The sequence below is a fragment of the Fusarium sambucinum genome, chromosome I (genome assembly GCF_050947815.1).
Source record: "Fusarium sambucinum isolate potato_lamoka chromosome I, whole genome shotgun sequence".
Taxonomy (NCBI): domain Eukaryota; kingdom Fungi; phylum Ascomycota; class Sordariomycetes; order Hypocreales; family Nectriaceae; genus Fusarium; species Fusarium sambucinum.
In genome coordinates, this window is record NC_139294.1 from 2,938,170 (window position 1) to 2,956,970 (window position 18,801).

Here is an 18,801-nt window from a genome sequence, read left to right on the forward strand (position 1 = left end):
GACGCCTATCTACACCCACCAAGTCCCCGAGGCGACAGGATTGGCTTCTTTTGAAATCATCCACGTGATATAATATCTTGAATCTCTTATGCAAACGCCTCATCTCTTATCTGATCACGGAAAGGCACTCAAAGCAGACAGCAGATAGTGATTGAACATGTCGTAAATTCTACCATCTAACATTCCTAAAACTAGAAAACCTATCATACTTTTGATTCCACAAGACCGAGTCCTCTCACACGACATCTAATCAAACTCCAATCACCAGAAACGCCTAAAATCACATTTTACCACGACCAGACCTCCGCACCCACTCCACCAAGCACAACCTTGAGCCTCTCGCCATCAACGCCCCCGTTCTCCCCGACGATAGCGATGTCGCCAGGATCAGCAACTCCGCTGTATGAATCGGCCACTAGTTTCACATTGCCCGGCTTCACACTCCAAACCTTGACGCGCTGGTCGTTGCTGACAGTAATGCCAAACGTTTCTGCCCCGCGTCGCACCAGCACAAGACCGTTGATTGCTGCTGCATGGGCTTTGCGCACTATTCCACGACTTGAGGTTGTGTATCTGCGGTTACCCGTTTCATTCGACATGGCGACAAGTGTTGTGACACCAAGACCGTTGTCATCGCCACCTGTCAGGACTAAAAAGCCTTCAGGTGTTGGGTGGAGGTCCAGACACTTGACACTGCTTTGATGTACTGGAGCCACTTGGACAAGCACATGACTAGATACTTCATCCCCATCAAAACTTACTTCCCAGGTCGTCAAGTGTCCATCCGTAGAAGCTGTAAGTGCCGAAAGCCCCTTTTCGTCTACGCCGAGATGGCGAACTTGTGTCAAACATGCTCCCGTGTACGACATGCGGGCCAAAAGGTGGAAGCCTTTTCCTGGTGTGTATCGGTATGTTTTCAAGGTCGAGTTGGACAGTATCATGGTGATAATGATATTTCCGTGGGCGTCCTTGCAAGCGTCAAAATCCATGATTCGAAGGTCCGCAGCAGGGCTCTTGTCTTCGAGAATGCCTTCGCACAGGATGCCGAGTCCTTTGTACTGTGAGTCTAGTCTTCGTACCGACCACACGAAAAATTCTTCAAAGCCAGCACTGCTGAGAAGATAATCATCTCCAACCCAGTGGATCTTTTGCAAACCTGAAATATGTAGTTTGGTCGAAGCGACGCATCGCAGACCACCACCATCTTTCTGTTTGGACTGCTGGTCTTCATAGTCCCAGATACGAACCGTTGTATCTTCAGCACCAGTCGCGATGTATCGGCCATTTGCGCTCAGACCTCGAATCTCTCTGCCGTGTGTCCCATACCTAAGCGGTCGGTGCATCGGCGTGTGCTGCGAGAAGACGTAAAGTTTGCTGGCTCTTGTGTATCCGAAACGAACTTTGTTGTGATCAACAGGGTCATGCGCAATGGTAAATGTCCGATGAGCACCTCCGCAATCAATCGAGGCAATCTCTTCTCGCCGAGTTTCGTTCCAGACGATAAAGTTCTTGCTCTTGAAGCCGTACAAGATCAATTCGGGAGACGAGCCCTGTGTGAACCATCCCCCCTCTATGTCAGCACCAGAGGGAGCTGCAACCTCATGCTGGAGGTGCAACCGAACTTCCTCGCCGAGATCTTCAATCTCATAGATCCTGTACTTTGTATCTCGGCTTGTCGCCAAGAAGTACAGAGGAACTTTCTGTCCTTCGGTGGTAGGTAGAGGCACCAGGCCGGTAATAGCATCGCGTGTGTTGAATCTGAAGTCCAGGATGGGACGGAGCTCATTGCCAGTCTGTCTCAGTATCGTCAGGAAGCCGTGGCGTGATCCAATGGCGATCAAATCACTCCTAAAGCGAGCGGCAGAGATAGCAACAAATCTTTTATCAATGCCACGGATATCTGCCGTTGCTATAACACTTCCTGTGCGCCAGTCGATCAAGAAGTATTGAGAGTCTGAAGTTCCGTGCAAGTGAACAATAATTTCAGTTGGCTCTTCTCCAGTGGTCGACAGAATTGAAATGTTGAAAATCTTGCCAGGCACAGAGCCAATAAGTGTAACTCCTTGCGCTTCAGAGAAGTAGTATAACTTGCCGCTGGTCGTTCCCAGGATAGCCGTTCCATTTCCAATCGTCTTGAGTGTATAGCACGACTGAAACTCGGTATTCATATGTTCTTCGAGTTCGATTTCTTTCCACTCGAGGTTTGGTCGGAAAACGCCTACGAGAAGTCGCCCCCAATTTGTCGTTACCAGAACCCGATCATCAGAGATGAAGTCATAACGACTGAATATCTCCCGTGCACGAAGTGGCTTCAATTCGCGAAGACTCGGCAAACTAGTCGCAACATCTTGGAAGTCAAGCCCAGTTAGCTCACTTGTCGATGTCGGCGTCGAATGTGCCAAAGAGGCGGGTTGCGTGATGAGCGAAATCTTGCTGTCAGCTCCGCCCGTTGCAATAAGTGTTTGGTCCCCTCGGTTCACCACGGCGTGTGCCCACAGATGCTTGCCATCGTGTACAGCATATGTCTCGATATGCTTAAGAGACCCAGTCACCTTCTCAGGCGAGACACCAATGTTCAATTGCCATCGCTGGGCAGTGGAATCCTCTCCAAACGAGTAGAGAGACATGGGGGATTTTGGTAGGGTCTGGCCTTCTGTGAGAGCAGCAAACTTGATACCCCAGATTCTCGATAAGTGGCCCATGATTGTTGCAACAGGTCGTAGCTCCTCCGCTCTAGGTCCATCGTCCAAACCTGCCTTTGAACCAAACCCAGTCTCTCGTGGCGCAGCGAAATCGTGCTTTTTCTCGTGCACTCCATCTTGGTCTGTAATATTCCAGATTCTCACAGTACGATCGTCACTGCAACTGGCAATGAGTCTCAAGGTTGACCCATCTTCACATGGAAGCTCCTCTGAAATATCAACACCGAAAATGGAACCTTCATGGCCATTGAGAATGGCGAGAAGCTCGGATCTACTTTCGGATATATGGCAGCGCCATACCAAAATCTCGCCAAAGATAGTCCCTCCAGCCATGAGAACCGAGTCTTGGTCCAACCATTTCAATCTCGCAGCGTATAGGATTGGCCGTGAAGGCGAGACAACGGCGCCAATAACCGGAGCATCTTCACCGTTTAGACGCAGATGAACAACCTCGTTATGAGCCGTTGCAAGAACCGCAGAACAGTTATCATAAGGTGACGGCGCAACATCATAAATCCAATCTGGAGCAGCTGTCTTGTTCACCACGGCCTGGCCATCCGAAGCACCAATGAGACCCTCAATATTGGAGATAACCGCGATCTGAGCAGCTCCCCAGGCCAATACCCTTCCATTGCTGAGTAGACGAATTCCGTGGATAGGTTGTGCTGAGAAGACGCGAACGCTGCCTATACGGACAGCATGACCGGATTGTAGATCATAGACAGTCAAATGAGTATCCTCGCCAGTGAGAAGATACTCTGCATCGCGGAAGAATGCGAGTGAAGTGATGGGACCCTGGAAAAATTCCCGGTCAAGGCGTGACTGAATGGATATGAGCTCATGATAGCGGGGGAGGGGCAGCATAACGACTCACCTCTGGCATGGCCACAAATTTTAGAGAGCAAAAAGAAAAATTGTAACAAACGCCCACTAATATTCTCAAGGCACGCGGTATCTCATTTAGACTCTCGCCGTTACTAAGACTGATTGAAACGGACGATCGAAACCAAGGTCTTGTATGACTGAGTGAAGTTTTGTGTGGGTTCAGCCATGAGCGAAAATTTTTGGACTGGTTCTAGTAATTGCTTATCAACGACCCATAACGAATGAAGCATTCACTTTAGACTAGGTATTTCAGCAATCACCACAAAGAACGGTGTAGATCAGATATAGGTATTTGTATGTATTTGTTTTTAACGAAAAAGGAAGTATATATGATCAAGCTACGAATGTTTGTCCCGTTGCCCAACCAAAAAGAATAACTTGGGGTATCATGCCGTTCCGTGGCATCTTCCCCATCACCAATATCTCCAAACGTCCATTGCATTGCTGTAAGCATAAACAAAAAAAAAAGAGTTCCTTCATGACGGCGTGAGTGCTATAGCAAACGATATACTGTCACTGAGTTCCAAACCCAATACCAAAACGCCATTAATGCAATCATCAAGTGTTAAGTAAGAACTTAAAGAATCATGTCGTGAGAGCTACTTTCACCCGAGTCTAGGCACGGTGAGAGTAGGGCTCGTAGGCGAGATCAGAACGGGCAGTACCACTAGGGTAGCGAGGAGCACCGTACTGAGATTGGGCTTGGTTGTGGTTGTAGTAGCCGGTCTGCATCTCGTGGTCGTCGCTGAGAGGAGCGTAAGAACCGTGCTTGTTGCCGGCACCGCCGAGGAGCTTCTCGCCGTCAGATCGACGGTTCTTCTTCTTGTCACTTCGGCTCTCAGGCTTGCAGCAGCAGATGGTGAACATCCAGAAGAGACCAGCAGCAAGGGCAAAGGCAGCGGAGATAGCGACACAGGCAAAGAAGCGGCCATTGATGTGACCCTGGACACCATAGAACTTGGCAGAAGCCTCAACAGCGCCGACGACGGTACCAGCTAGGACACCTGATAGAACGACAGAGCCAATAACGAGGGTAGTAGCAATACCAGCGACAATCCAGGTCAAGCAGGAGACAATGCGAGAGCAGTTGGAGAAGATTCCAAGGACGATCTCAGCAGCGAGAGCAATAAAGGCAGCAATGTAAACAACCTGTGTCCACTTGGTAGCGGTCCTGAAAGCCTTGAGGGCACTCTGGATCTCATCGGGGAGCTCAATAGCAATGTTCTTGTTGGTACCGACGAGAGTAGATGTGTTCAGAGACTTGCTGGCCCAGTCAAATTGAGGCTTCTCACACTTTCGCTTGCCATCGGCGTCGATCTTGCAGAAGCCCCAGAGGTTGATGTCGTAGTACTTGTCGAGACCGAGCATCTTGGCGGTGATGTTGTCCTTGATGGGAGCACCATCCTCGGCACGGATCATGAGTTGGGGCACATCGCGAGTGCTGAGCTTGAGGTCCTTTAGGTCGAGATTGTCGATGATGTTGTCGACATCGGCGGGGCTGATGCTGAGGTCCTCAACATCAACTCGGAAGATGTAGAGAGACTTGTCGGCGACACCAGCGAGGGCACCGACGAGGAGGAATATGATGGAGCCGATTGTAAGTGCGAACGGCAATAGCACACAGAAAAAGCGACCGACACCCATTTTTGGTTAGGTTAGAGTTTGATGTGTGAGTTTGTGTGTTGATTATGCGGTGGGCGGATGTTAGAAAACGTCTGTCGATATCGGAGGTCGAATCGGTATGACGTAAGTTGGCAGTGAACGAGTGCTGTTGTAAGCGAATGACTCTTTTCGAGTGAGTTATACGAAACGCGACAAATGATATGACGCGAACGTAAAAAAGGGAAAAGGTGAGATGATGAGATGAAACGAGATACAATAAGAAAATAGAGTGTGGAAGAGGACTGTGGTTTTATAAAAAGCTGAACCCAGGGCTGATGCTGGGCGTGAGCACTAGGACTAGGTACTTTTTAGTGATACAGCCCCCGCCGTCCTACACAAGCAACAACAAGCAATCTGCAGCCCAGCACCAGCAGTGAGAAGAGGGGGCTGGATAGGTTGACGTGGAGGAGTGGAGTGGCGCAGCGAAGCCTACCCCGGACAGGCAAGATCCCGCGCACAGCATAGTAACTGATGAGTATAGACACTGTCCATCACATAGCATCAGCCTCGTATTGTACAGTATCAATAAAAACTGCCTTGTCTTGGAGGCGTCGTGCTTACGACTCCAAGCCCAAGCCCGGGTTCAGGTCGTTACAGCTTAAGGTCAGGTTCCCACTAAGAGTGTCACAGTGGAGACGTAGGGCGCTCAGCCACTTGAGATTTCGCTGCCCTTTGTTTTTGTTTTCTAGACGAGAAGAGCTTGGCTTCTTTGAAGGCGCAGCTTACTCATTTGCTCCGATCACAGCTGAAGAATAAACAATCAGATGGTGCTTATGCGCTGGTTGACTTGTGTGAACGAGCCCTACGGAAAACGGACTACGGTACCTGAAGGTGAGCATCCATCTGCAAACTCTCTATTCCATGATCAGCATGATGATCATGTCATTGGCCCGGCAGCCGAACCATCACTCTTAAATGGAAGATGCCTTGATAGTTTCAACAGACAGGGAGTTTCCGTTTCCGTTACGATCCTTATGAGGACATTGGCTCCGTAAAATAAAAATTAACCATCTCATTTTCTCAACGATAACTCGGTTGCTCCATTCAGGTTATTTCTTGACCCAATAGCATGGGTCTGACGATCCCTACAAGACTGAAAAATACACGCAAGGACCCTGAACGTTTTGGTGCTGACGACACCTGCTAGGATTCCGATCCACCTCCACCACCTCCATTTTCGTTTTTCCCTTCTTCTCCATTGATCAGCATGTGGGAGAGGGAGGAGACAAACAAAACGAATTGTCATTGACGTGGTGGGACAGCGTCGTATTGTAACATGTCAACGCAATACAACGCATAGGACCAAAGTCAATATATTCACCGGTAGTCACACTGATTTTTGAGTTTTTGTGCAAGATTGAGTTACCGCTATTACAGCTGCAGAGTAAAACGGCATGTGGGAGGTGGGATGAAGCTACCCCCGTTGGATCTTAGTTAGGCTGCGGCTGACAGTCAAGGATGCTTCAAGTTCCTCCATTGTCAGCATCCATCTCACCTTTGCCTTAACTAGTCCCACAACGTAAACCAACGAGTAGATGACATGTCTGCATGTCCGCCATTTCTCTATTCTACAATCGATCGCAATATCGCACAGCCTTAAGGATCAAGCAAATCGAGTAATTTTGTCGCGAAACACGTTCCTCTCGTCTTCCCCTGGCCTGACTAGCAGAGCAAAGCCTCACTCCATCTTAAAAGCACAGCCCGTTGCTAGTCTTGTCCCGGGTAGTTTCGAAATCTACTTTATCTAATTTTAGGTCTGCCGCGTTTTTTGCCTCGCTCAGCCCAGCCAAGAATGCTACTGAAATCACCATATCGTAGCGATAACTAATCCCTTCCTACACTGCCCTTTAGGCCTAGTTCATGCCGTTGACATTTACCGATATTCTTCTTTCAACGTACGTAGCATGTATACGTGTGCCTTTTCTTAACGATAAACTCAATTATTGATTCAATTTGCTCACACGGCCGCAAAGAGGTATACCAGCCGATATTTGTCTTGACACCATCCTCTGGCAATCATTTCAATTCTTTCTGCCTTATACCCAGGCAGGTCTTGCGAAAATCAAGCTGACAAATTTGTTAAGGATATTAAAGTTAGGACGCCGCTGATTTGGGCTGTCAGTCATCTCCAAACCCAAAGTACTTCTTCCACATACAGTTAGTCGACTCCCTTAACCCTTCATGGCCAATAATCCAACCACTTACAGTCTATGACTGCATCTGCTAGTGGACTCATCAGCAAATGATGATCATGTACCATGTATTTTTATATACCAATGTAAAAGAAATGGAATGCTGGTTCCTTACACATACAAAACACTCCAGTCTCTCTATTACTAACTCACTTCCGTGGTCAACATTAGCCTAGTTTTCCTCTGAGTGACAGGGTAAAAGCAAGCGAATGTGGTAAAAAAAAACTCGATCGGATTAAATATCAGCGTCTGTATAAGTACCTAATGTGAACCATCTTTTGCTTGATGCCTGTCCTTTGATCTGTACATATATCTTCAACGATTACCTGTCCTCCCAATGTACCTCAAGGCACAGAGAACCTGATATCCCCTTTAGTTTTGTTGCTATCCCACCACTCTGGGGCATCTGAACCACACATTCGTAATACCTGAACCTCCCAAAAACGGACCATGACTTGACCAAAATGGGTGGTTCCTGGCCCTACCCGTGAGCCATCAACATATAGTTGATCTAGTTGAATTGGATATGAACCTCTCGCCCACCAACCTTCTGTCCGTTGAAGTAGACAGCGAAGTTTACAATCCCGTCTTCACACTCCATTTTGATTCGGTAACAAAGCTTTGGGAAGCGCTGGTTGTTGTCATTGGTGAATGTCGGAAGCGAGCTGGTCTTGACCTTCTGGTTCCATGAAATGTTGCACAACGGCCGAATCCTATTGGTGCCATCATATCGTCTGGGAGGTGGGAAAGTCGTCGAGCAGAATATTTCGTTGGAAATCTTGGCCATAGCGCCGTCTATCAGACGGTAGTAGTCGTGATGAACTGATCTCTTCACTGAGATATTATCATTCTAGGAGGTAAGTTAGTAGTGGAATGCGCCATGCCCTCCATCCTACTTACTTCTTGGAGGAACCATTCCATCTGGTTATTGGCCATCCACTGTTGTTCCATGGCGCACCAGACCTGGTCCTTCTTCTTGTGTTTTCCGGGAACGAAGGGTGTGCGATACATAACACCATAACTCATGCGAGCGATTCGTGACTCGACAACAACCCCGAGACCGGAAGAAGGGTTGTGTCGCAGAAGCCCCTGCACCACAGCTCCACGACAGATAGCAGTCCACCTATGAGTTCGTAAGAAAATGAACTATGCTTACATTTGTTTGCAACCAAGGTTGAAGTACTCACGGCTTGCTTCCATTCGACTGCAGGATGGTGGACTGGAATCGTTCCTGAAAACGATTAAACAGGTAGCGGCTACGGCCAAACCCCCCCACAAGGATTATGGACTAGGTTAAAATATAAGAAAACAGACGCAATGAAGGAGTTTGTGGGACATATACCTTCGGTGCTTTGTGGTATTTGGCCTTAATTGCATCGACCTGGAGGCGCACCAAGGCCTCAATTTTTACAGCGATAGGCAAAAAGGCAGACAAAATCTCGTCACTGCAAAGTTAGCTAAATTAATTTGTGTTCTCAGTGCGAAACTTACGATGATAGTTCGAGTGTCTCGCGGCGCTTCAATCCGCTGGTCGATGAATTGCTGCTGCAGCTGTCAGGTAAGTAAATTGGCCATGTTCGCTTTTGATTCTCGAACTGGGGCTTGATGCCGTGCTCCCACTCGTCATTGAGGAACTTCTTTTCCTCAAGCCTGCTGACTGAAGCCCAACAGATGGTGGGTGTTTTATTCTTGACAAGTTTCATGAAAGCTTCGTCAAGAAATACTCCGCCGCAGAGATCACCTAGTCGCATTCCAGTCAGTCAAAATGTTATCTGTCAGATACAATAACCCCGACAACTCACCATCTCCCTTAACACATTCTTTGACAATAAACGGGTCGGTTGATTCGAAGACATAACTAATAAGATCCTTTACAGGGTCAGCGGGCGTAGCTTCATCATTGACCCGACTTACAACTGTGCCACCTCCGGCATCACAGACAACAATGGTGTCTCCAGTCTATTCAGAATGTTAGACACAAACGGACACCAATACAATGTTCTATGTTCTTACCTTGACGGTTGATCTTTTACCCATGTCTTTGATAGTAGCAAGGGCGGCAGCTTCAGGCTCTGAAATGAATTCAAGCATGGTAGTACCAGCGGACCGTACATCCAAGATACCAGACTGATGAGCAGCTTGCTTCATTCGGTTTTGAGCGTACGGAGGCCAAATGGCAGGCAGAGTGATAACGACCTGGAACTTGGATCGCTCGAGCAAGTCCGCACCTATGGCACGTCTGATTGATTCGGCTGAATGGTCCCAGAGCTTGCGCAGAAATGATGCGATGATTGCGATGGGTTCTTTTCCTGTTCTATTCTGGAGACGACGGGCTTCCTGTATCTGAGTCGAAATAGCGACCTCGGCAGGGAGGTCAGCGGGTTCAAGGAGCAACAGCTTGAACCATTTGAGCGGATCCTTGTCGAGAGGAATACCGTAGCCCCATTTGACATCATGAGTAAGCCCATCGAAATACAGCTGGGTGGGTGCCTTCTCAACGTCTGAACAGTGGTTGAGCTCCGAATCCCAGCAGGTAACTATTTCAATAGCATCGGGCTCTCTCGAGTGTGCCCATGAGACGCCAGAAAAGCTAATACAGTAAGCATCGCACCCCCATAGAACATAAACAAATGTCCACGTACGTAGTCCCGAAGTCGATACCGATCACTACGGTATCGCTGAGGGGTTGGCTTGCAGTCATCTTGCTCGAGTTGTGGTCGCAACAGCTGATGGCAAGGAGAGTACCCTAAGGAAGAGGGGTAGAGGGGAGGAGAAAGGGAAGAGAGAACAAAATTTGTTTTTTAGAAAAAGACAAGCGTACTTTACTTAGATTGGAGTTGATCCAGGAGATTCCAAGGGTTATTGCCTGAGGAAATTTTTATTGCCAGTACTCGGAGTGCTTGACAGTGTTTGGCAAGTGCATGGCAGGTGCATAGCAGACGAAAGGGGTTGATAGAAGTGCCACACAGCGCTGCACCCCGATCACCTTCAGAAAATCTTCCGGTGCTGTCAAAGAATACGTAATTGCAAGCAAACAACCGGTCACTGGACGTAGGATTTGTTTGCTGCGTTGTTTGGTCGCTGCAGGTTTTCTTCTGGCCGCACGGGTGCCCGCGCTCCTCAGCATCACTTCTTTCTCGGAAGGAACTTAGTGTTTCCCTGCACCTTTCAATTTTCCTCATTTCATCTCTTTCCCAAGATACTTTCAGAGTAACAAAATCTTCCCTCAAGGACAGTTTTGTGAGTACCCATTTGACACTTTCTTGTAATATGATATTGAATCAGAACTTACTAAGAAGCAGAAGTCCTTGATCCGTACATCCCTCAAAGTGATCAGGATGGATTTCCGGGACAAGGTACCTGACCGACAGGAGAACCCCACGCTTGATTATCGTGGAGCTCTGACTACCAAGCCCCCCAAGCACGTCAATCATGGCCGTGAACCTGGAAATATCATCGACTTCAGCGGCTTCGAAGGCACTCTAGCACAAAAAAGCAATGCTATTTCGCAAGGTAGCGAAACTCCTAAGAACTCACCTTCTACGAATGAGTTCCACGCCGTTGAGGAGGCACGGGTAGGTTCTTTTCGGCGTCATTCTGAAGAAAACGTCGACACACAAAGGCCCGCTGTGAGACGACGAACTGATCACCTCGTCGGTATCGCCGCAAGAATCAGTGACACTGTTGCCGACTGGCTTGGACATCCTTATGTGCACCAAGGAGAATCCCTGTACGAACACCTTGACCTCGCCCACAAGCGATCTATCGACGTCGAAAGCCAATACCGACAGTTACAGATGGATCATCAAACTTTGCAAAAGAAGTTTCAAGAGGCAACCACCAAGCTTGCGGAGACCGTTAGGGAGCGGAATGAGCTGCAAAAACTCGTTGACATTGCCAACTGGACAGGCGCGGTAAAGACTTCGGACGATACTATTAGAAGCAAGTGGAAGCAGCTTGACTACAATATCCGCGCCATGGCAAGAGCCCTGGCCAAATGCCCAACCAGATGCCCAACAGACCCCGTAACTAAGGAACGGTTCGAAGCCATCGTCTCTTCTTGGCGAAAGCTGTTGGAAGATGATGACTATAAAGAACTTCTCATCACCGCTTACCTCTGGGCTATCGTTAACGAAGAAATCTTCCAGAGTGGGAGTAGGTTTTGGGGAGGCGGTTTCCTTCGCGGCCTCAAAAATATGCGAAGGCGTCTCGCTGGTAAGGGCTGACATGGCAGTCCCCTGATATACAAGGTAGCTAACAACATGTGCGATAGAAATTGCCCCTGAGACTGATAGACCCTCACGCTCAGAGCCGACGATGAAACATGTTGCAAAGTGGTCTGCTCAAGGCACTGCTCTTCTCAGTCACTTCTATGGACGTGACAAAAAGGCCCCCAAAAGGAGAGCTGCCTATGAATTGGACAAGCTGAAGCAATTTTGCAACATCGCTGCAGAAAAGGCAGACACTGATTTCTTTCGGGAGATGAAGAGCATTGTGGAAACTGCACTCGACCTTGATGAGATGTTGATGAGCTCCATGGCCATTTTGTCGATCCAATGGCTGGAAACTGGACAGTCGAAGAGTCTTCGATACGACGCAGATGGGATGGATGCCGTGGCATACACTGGGGAATTGTCTCCCCAGACTGCCGTTGCCTTCATGATCTCGCCAATGCTTCTCAAGATGGGGAACGCTGATGGCTTTAACTACGACAGCGAGATGATTCTTTGCAAAGCTTCAGTCGTGTGCACGTGAGCCGTCGAGTGACGGCTACTGGTCGATATTGAGACAACCGAACAAGAGAATCGGGATGCCTTTTGTCTTGCGGACGTATGAACAGAGACGAACATGTTCTCGGGGACTGGCTTAACAGCACAAGGTCTAGCATCCGATGGTTTTTTTTGGAGTGGAATGGAAGGGACGGTACTACACCGGTTCGGGCCAGCTTGTTTGCAGCTGCGCTGTACTTTACACTATGTAAAATACTTGTTGTAATAATTTCGAATTCTCAGTTCTTGAAACGTCGCTCTCTGTATGGTGGTTGTATTATGGTTGTAAGATGTATTCTCAAACTCAATTCACCTTTACACAAAAGAGGAATAGTGTGTGCCAGACCGGCTGCGGCTGTCAGAACCACGCGAGGACGGTTTCGGTGAGAGGTGCACGAGGAATGGTCAGCTGTCACAGCACAAAGTCTGTGCAATGGTGATACCGAGTATCCAACGTTAGGTAGCGAGCTACTGACGCACTACGAAGGCAAAAACGGCGGCCTCAAAATGGAGAAAAGATGGGGAAATGTAATTTGATATGTCATTATGTTCTTGTCTGCAGTCATGGAAAAATAAGAGTGACAGTGAGGGGTTGAACATGTGCCTTTTTGCTACTCCGTCTTGGCTTTTTTTTTTTGCCATTAGATAGTCGGTAACTTAGCATACTAGGCGATAGATGGTCCTCAGGACCAGAAACTTGACTCTGAACAACCTGGAAATAGTTTGGTCATTTTGTACCACCTCAAACGTGGCTTTGAGTTGGGGAGACGATGGAAATGGCATGGATATGTGAAGTGGTTCGAACTGAGTCCGAACGTTTGACCGAGTTTCTTGACTTGTTTCTCTGAGAAATGAATCGTGAATGGTCAAGACAAATTCAAGCTCTCGCACGTGCCAATCGGTCGTCTCCAAGCCTCCAGGGATTCGGGTTGGATGTTGCATACGGAGGCTCCATAGAGATGGCCTAGGCATGTATGGTATATGCTATGATCTGTTGTTCTGTCTCTGTCTATGTCTCGGTATCTATTTCTGTTTCTGTCTGATAGTCTATATCCTATCTTTTGAGTCACTCAGCTAGGTCCCAAGACCAAGATCGACTAAGCATTCTGTACATCAATCCATATGACAATTCGGCGGAGGTCAAATACCGATAAAATTTCCAACGCATTTCTCTTACTCTTATCAAGGCTTGTCGTTTCTTGGCTCTTTTACCTTGACACTCACACGTATCACCCAAGACGAACTAATTGCTTCAAACCCCTGTCGTGTGCTCTATTTACAGTTAACCCAACCCAACCTCGCACTACTGAAGCTCCCCTCTATTGGGCGCCGATCAAAGAAACCACCCCAGACGAACGAGTCTTGGCTAGGAAGTGCTTGTCATCGGAGATTCGTTTCGGTCTTCCGTGTAGTATCCGTAGGTAGGTAGATATCTCATCACCATGCGACTCCAGCACTACAAATCTCGCAACCTTGTTGGATGAAGCTTTTGAGTTGTCAGCTTGACGTGGTCTTTTTCCCTAACAATTCTTTCTCTCTCTACCTAGGTATCTTTAGCCTCAATTGGTCCGACAAAGAAAGAGAAAGACGAGGGTGTGGAACCTTAATTGCCATAGCCTGAACCTGAGCCGCCACTTTTACTCGCTTCGCTTCGACCTTTCCGGTTCCGCTAATAATACTCTCTACTGGCCTAGACGTTGCTACTGTAGTGGACTGAGCTTCTCGACCGGCCTCAACTCAACTTATCTCACCTTTTACCTTACGTTTCCTTGCTCTGGATTTGTCTTGGCTTTTCTTGGGGTAGGAACCGAAAGGTGGAGGTCATTCATTAGGTATCCAACCAAGCTGTTAGTCTGCCTACCTCCTACTTACCTTAGTAACCTTGGCTGCCTGTCCTAAAATCCTATCCTATCCTATCTCATCCTAGGTATCCTGCCTACCTAGACTACTATCTTACCTCTGCAACACACTTGTCTCGTCTGTTGTTTCTTCCTCTTGCAACAATCTTCCAGAGCCTCAGCCGTCGCAATTGGTTCTATCTTTATCACTGTCTTCTTGACTGACTGCCTGCGTCTAATTGCGTATGCAGATACTTGATCATTCACGTTGTTAAAAGACTCTATCATATCACGTACCCAATTCAATCGACGTCATTCGCATGCGAGAACCGCCTTGAAGCTACGCCGCCCGTCGTATTTATCTTCATATCTTGCTTTTCCTCGCATCGCCTCTCTCGCGTCCCTGCAACTGTACTTTTCTCTCTCTCTACCTGCCATACCATATTATTCCTATACCGATACCGATACTTTCTTGCGCCAGCGCCCGACACCCAACGTTTTGCCCTTAAAACGTCTTGGCAATCTGACTTTTCAGTCTTATCATACTTGCTGTTGCTGTTAGTTTCATCCTAGCGGCTTCAGCTACCTTTATTATACCCGACAATTCGTTTGGTTTGTTTGCTGTATGTCCACCCCCTCCTCTTTCTCTACATCTCTTATCCTCCACACTGTGGCTATTTTTCTCTACCTACGGTCTCTGTAGCTAGACTAGTTAGCTGTATGCGCCGCAACTTCTGCATTCACTCACTCTCTTCACTCAACTTCCCTCGTTATCAGAAGCGAATTACCCTAACTTGGGCCATTTCTTAGACTCAGACTCGGTCTTTGGTCATTCAACACTATCTCCGATCACCTTTCGGTTCGCGCTTTATATCGTCTCCGGCCTCATCCCGGCGTTAACGGACCATCACACGACGTCATCATCGCCGCAAAATCCACCCGCCGACTCACTCCAACATCTAGACCCAAAAATACAGACAGCAGTGCTTCAACTTGAAGCATCTTCTCAAACTGCCCAAAACGGACGCATCAAGGGGTCAACGTTGCTCCTCCTTCTTCCTAACCCTCGATCGCTTTTTTCACCCTCCTTAACACCTCCCTTGGCCTTAACGGTTGCCAGCATCTCACCTGCGCCCACGCCAAGAATTGTTACGAATTATCCGAACCGCATCACCCGCACACCCACCCGCTAGCCAGTCAGCCAGCCAGCCAAACTTCAGTTTGAGTCATAGTTGGTTAGAGTCGCGGAAACAAATACCATGGGAAACAACAACTCCAGTCAAGGTGGATCTGGCTCAAAGGGCTCCGGTTCTGCCGGGCCCGATGGACCTCTTCAGTCTTACCCATCTTTTAGTCGATCTGACACCAAGGAATCCTCACGCTCGTTTCGTTCTCTAGGATCAAAGATCCGCAGCAGCAGCAAATCGGACAGTCCCAGGAACTCAAAGGTCTTGTCCAACGGCGAGAACCCGGTCGAATCTAAGAGCGAGGAAAGGCGTTCCAGTAGGCATGGACGTTCAAGCTCATCTCGACTGAGCCGTAGCGAGCTCCCTCCCCTCAATACTGCCGGGACGGACATGTCAGCATCTGAGTCGGCCCTCGCAGATTCCGCCGTCGGAGAGGACCAGCCCCCTCCCTCTCCCGTTCATGGTAACGCTAAAGGCGGCAACCACGATGTCAGTGCCGCGCAAGCATCGGGAGAAGTCGATCACGTTTCCGATCAGCCTCCGTCTGTCAACGCTGGAGCCAACGCGCACATGCAAGCTCCGGGGCAGTCGATTCTGGTGAAGCGCGAAAACACCATTAACCCAGTCAACAATGGTCCGTCTGATGAGTCCAAGGCCGAGGGAAACTCCAACGTTGCCATGTCTGAAATCAAAGATATCGATCTTGACGACTTTATCAAGCGACTCTTGGATGCGGGTTATGCTGGGAAAGTAACAAAGAGCGTTTGTCTCAAGAACGCCGAAATTGTTGCTATTTGCCAGAGGGCAAGAGAGGTTTTCCTGTCGCAACCTGCTTTGTTGGAGTTAGATGCGCCTGTCAAGGTTGTGGGTGATGTCCACGGACAGTACACTGACGTTATCCGAATGTTTGAGATGTGTGGCTTCCCTCCAAACTCAAACTATCTCTTCCTTGGCGACTATGTTGATCGAGGAAAGCAATCACTGGAGACAATCCTGCTGCTGCTTTGCTATAAACTTAAATTTCCTGAAAACTTTTTCCTCCTCCGAGGAAACCACGAGTGCGCCAATGTCACACGAGTCTACGGCTTTTATGACGAATGCAAGCGAAGGTGCAATGTCAAAATCTGGAAGACGTTTATTGACTGCTTTAACACTCTTCCCATCGCCGCGATCGTCGCCGGCAAGATCTTTTGTGTTCACGGAGGATTGTCACCAGCTCTGGTTCACATGGACGACATTCGAAACATTGCTCGACCTACTGACGTCCCCGATTATGGGCTGCTCAACGATCTTCTTTGGTCTGATCCTGCCGACATGGAGCAAGATTGGGAAGCCAACGAAAGAGGTGTTAGTTATTGTTTTGGTAAACGTGTTATTACAGAGTTTTTGGCAGTACATGATTTTGATCTCATCTGTCGAGCGCACATGGTGGTTGAGGATGGCTATGAATTCTTCAACGATAGGGTTCTGGTGACAGTCTTCAGTGCCCCCAATGTAAGTTGTTCCCTCCCAATTTCCCCCGAATCGAAGGCTAACTCGCGTAGTACTGCGGTGAATTTGATAACTGGGGCGCCGTTATGTCGGTATCCTCTGAGTTACTCTGTAGCTTTGAGCTTCTCAAGCCTCTCGACTCGAGTGCTCTCAAGAGCCATATCAAGAAGAGCCGAAACAAGCGCCAACACATGCTTAACAGTCCGGTATGTTTAAACGCCAACGATATCTTGGATCCCTGCTAATTGACCACAGCCCGCCTTGATTCAACCTCAGAGCATGTAATGATGTACATATCGCAAATTCGAATCCGACTTTTTTTTTATGCCAGTTTCCTCCATTACGAAACATTCATTTTACACCAATGATGGCAATTCAAGGGCGACCTGGAAGATACAGCCATTATTTTAAGCAGAAAGAACAGCGCAAACAGATCAACTCTAGCAAGAGTATGATTAAGGTCCAGAATATGGCCTTGCGAGCCAAGAACAAGTATACTCCGTACGCGGTGACCCAGTATCACGGTGTGACAGCCGTTAGTCACTGTCTCTGCAACGAGTAACGGACGTAACTGTCCTAAACACACAACCTGAAATGGTTGAAAGGTACGCAAGGCCATAAACAGCGCCGCCATGTATACGCTTTGGAGTTTGGGAACGATTGGCCTATGCTTGGCGCATTTGTAAAGGATTGATGGGAGGATTGGAAGGGTACAACCCTATAGAGTTATTCATGGGCTTATAGCAAGATCTGGGATCTTGGTTTTGTGCATAGCAACAGGAACTGAGTACAAGCAGTTCCTAGTAATTTGTTTCTTGTTTATATACTCACTCCTCATGACTTGTTCTTTTATGGTGAAGTCGATGTCGATACTGCCAAGAAATTTGATTGGTCAATGCGGGGTGTACTGGCTTAGTCATGATCCAGCAGACATCGAAAATTGATCGTCTAAATCACGACAATCAGCTTCACCACACCAGACAACCACCGCCAAAATGCAACGCCACGCCTTCCGTTCGGTGTGCAACCGAACAAGGCCAGAGCTCGAGCAGGCCTCGGATGCTCTCCGAAACTACGCCCGCCAATTCTCGACTTCACAGATTCAGGCCGCCGATGGTCCCAGCACCCCGAAGCCGGCTGCTCGTCCCGCTCAGACTGGCGGTCCCAAGGTCATCGACATAAAGAGTCTGCCCCTGCGTGGTCGAGGGGGTCTGAGGGGTCGTGGCAGTTTCCGTGGACGAGGCGGTTTTGGGGGAAGGGGAGGATCCTCAACCCAGGATCTCTCATCCTCGCCTGTTCGAACTGGCCAGCCTATGACGAGAGGTCGAGGTCGAGGTGGCTTTAGCGCCAGAGGCCGCGGTGGACGTGGAGGTCGGGGCCGTGGAGGTCGAGGTGGAAATAGAGGCGACAGACGAAAGGATGATGACGACAAGGATAGAAACAGGGACCGAAACGAATTCAACAACCTGGATCCCGATGAGCAGTCTTTCGAAGATAGCATTCGATTCGGCATGCGCTCCGAGTACACACCATCCTTCACACTCGAGTCTATCAACCAATTTGCCCCTGCTGCACCAAGCACCGCCTCTGGAAAATCAGCTACTGTTATGCAGAACCTCAGCGTTCTCGGCACAGCAGACCACGTTGGTGCACCAGAAGCCTTCCAGGCTAAATACTACGCCTCCGAGATCGAGGCCAGCGGTATTCGCTTCTTCGCTGATACTGGAGCCAAGAAGGCTGCCGAGCAGTACCTCCAAGGAAGGGCCAGAGCAGAAGGCAAGGAGATCACGGGTCCTATCATTGCCGAAACCGAGGAGGCTATCCGCCAGGTCATTACACAGCGAGCTATTCAGGGCCAGCACGAGACACCCAAGTTCGCATCAGACCCTGTTGGAGTATCCCGCTCATGGCATCTCCGATCTGAGACTTACACTACCCACGACGTCAACTCGTTCCAGACGAAATTGACGTCTCTTCTGGATAAGAAGGGCGCTGGTGCGAAGGGTGGAAAGGCAAACGCTTAAAAAATACGGAGTAGATCTTAGGATCAGTGTACTTGTCACGATATGTAATAC

The 18,801-nt window shown here is 48.6% G+C and overlaps 6 protein-coding genes across 6 annotated transcripts; 3 read left to right on the plus strand and 3 right to left on the minus strand.

The window, feature by feature from the left end:
* Window positions 1-287: 287 nt before the first annotated feature.
* Window positions 288-3,566, minus strand: FSST1_003678 (WD40-repeat-containing domain protein; the record flags this gene model as incomplete). Its single annotated transcript, XM_083229778.1, has 1 exon — window positions 288-3,566. One exon carries the CDS (start codon window positions 3,564-3,566, stop codon window positions 288-290), a length of 3,279 nt encoding a protein of 1,092 aa, XP_083087108.1.
* Window positions 3,567-4,202: 636 nt separating this feature from the next.
* FSST1_003679 (SUR7/PalI family-domain-containing protein) lies at window positions 4,203-5,231 on the minus strand (the record flags this gene model as incomplete). Its single annotated transcript, XM_083229779.1, has 1 exon — window positions 4,203-5,231. The coding sequence occupies one exon, from the start codon at window positions 5,229-5,231 to the stop codon at window positions 4,203-4,205; it is 1,029 nt and encodes a 342-aa protein (XP_083087109.1).
* A 2,721-nt stretch (window positions 5,232-7,952) lies between these two features.
* Window positions 7,953-10,142, minus strand: FSST1_003680 (Hsp70 family protein; the record flags this gene model as incomplete). Its single annotated transcript, XM_083229780.1, has 9 exons — window positions 7,953-8,291; window positions 8,342-8,564; window positions 8,629-8,729; window positions 8,784-8,886; window positions 8,933-9,182; window positions 9,244-9,310; window positions 9,356-9,400; window positions 9,455-10,031; window positions 10,084-10,142. The coding sequence occupies 9 exons, from the start codon at window positions 10,140-10,142 to the stop codon at window positions 7,953-7,955; spliced, it is 1,764 nt and encodes a 587-aa protein (XP_083087110.1).
* A 637-nt stretch (window positions 10,143-10,779) lies between these two features.
* On the plus strand, window positions 10,780-12,196 carry FSST1_003681 (uncharacterized protein; the record flags this gene model as incomplete). Its single annotated transcript, XM_083229782.1, has 2 exons — window positions 10,780-11,656; window positions 11,715-12,196. 2 exons carry the CDS (start codon window positions 10,780-10,782, stop codon window positions 12,194-12,196), a joined length of 1,359 nt encoding a protein of 452 aa, XP_083087111.1.
* A 3,111-nt stretch (window positions 12,197-15,307) lies between these two features.
* Window positions 15,308-17,011, plus strand: FSST1_003682 (Metallo-dependent phosphatase-like protein; the record flags this gene model as incomplete). The annotated part of the gene is made up of 3 exons (XM_083229783.1): window positions 15,308-16,729; window positions 16,780-16,932; window positions 16,982-17,011. 3 exons carry the CDS (start codon window positions 15,308-15,310, stop codon window positions 17,009-17,011), a joined length of 1,605 nt encoding a protein of 534 aa, XP_083087112.1.
* Window positions 17,012-17,721: 710 nt separating this feature from the next.
* Window positions 17,722-18,750, plus strand: FSST1_003683 (uncharacterized protein; the record flags this gene model as incomplete). The annotated part of the gene is made up of 1 exon (XM_083229784.1): window positions 17,722-18,750. One exon carries the CDS (start codon window positions 17,722-17,724, stop codon window positions 18,748-18,750), a length of 1,029 nt encoding a protein of 342 aa, XP_083087113.1.
* Between the last annotated feature and the right edge of the window lie 51 nt (window positions 18,751-18,801).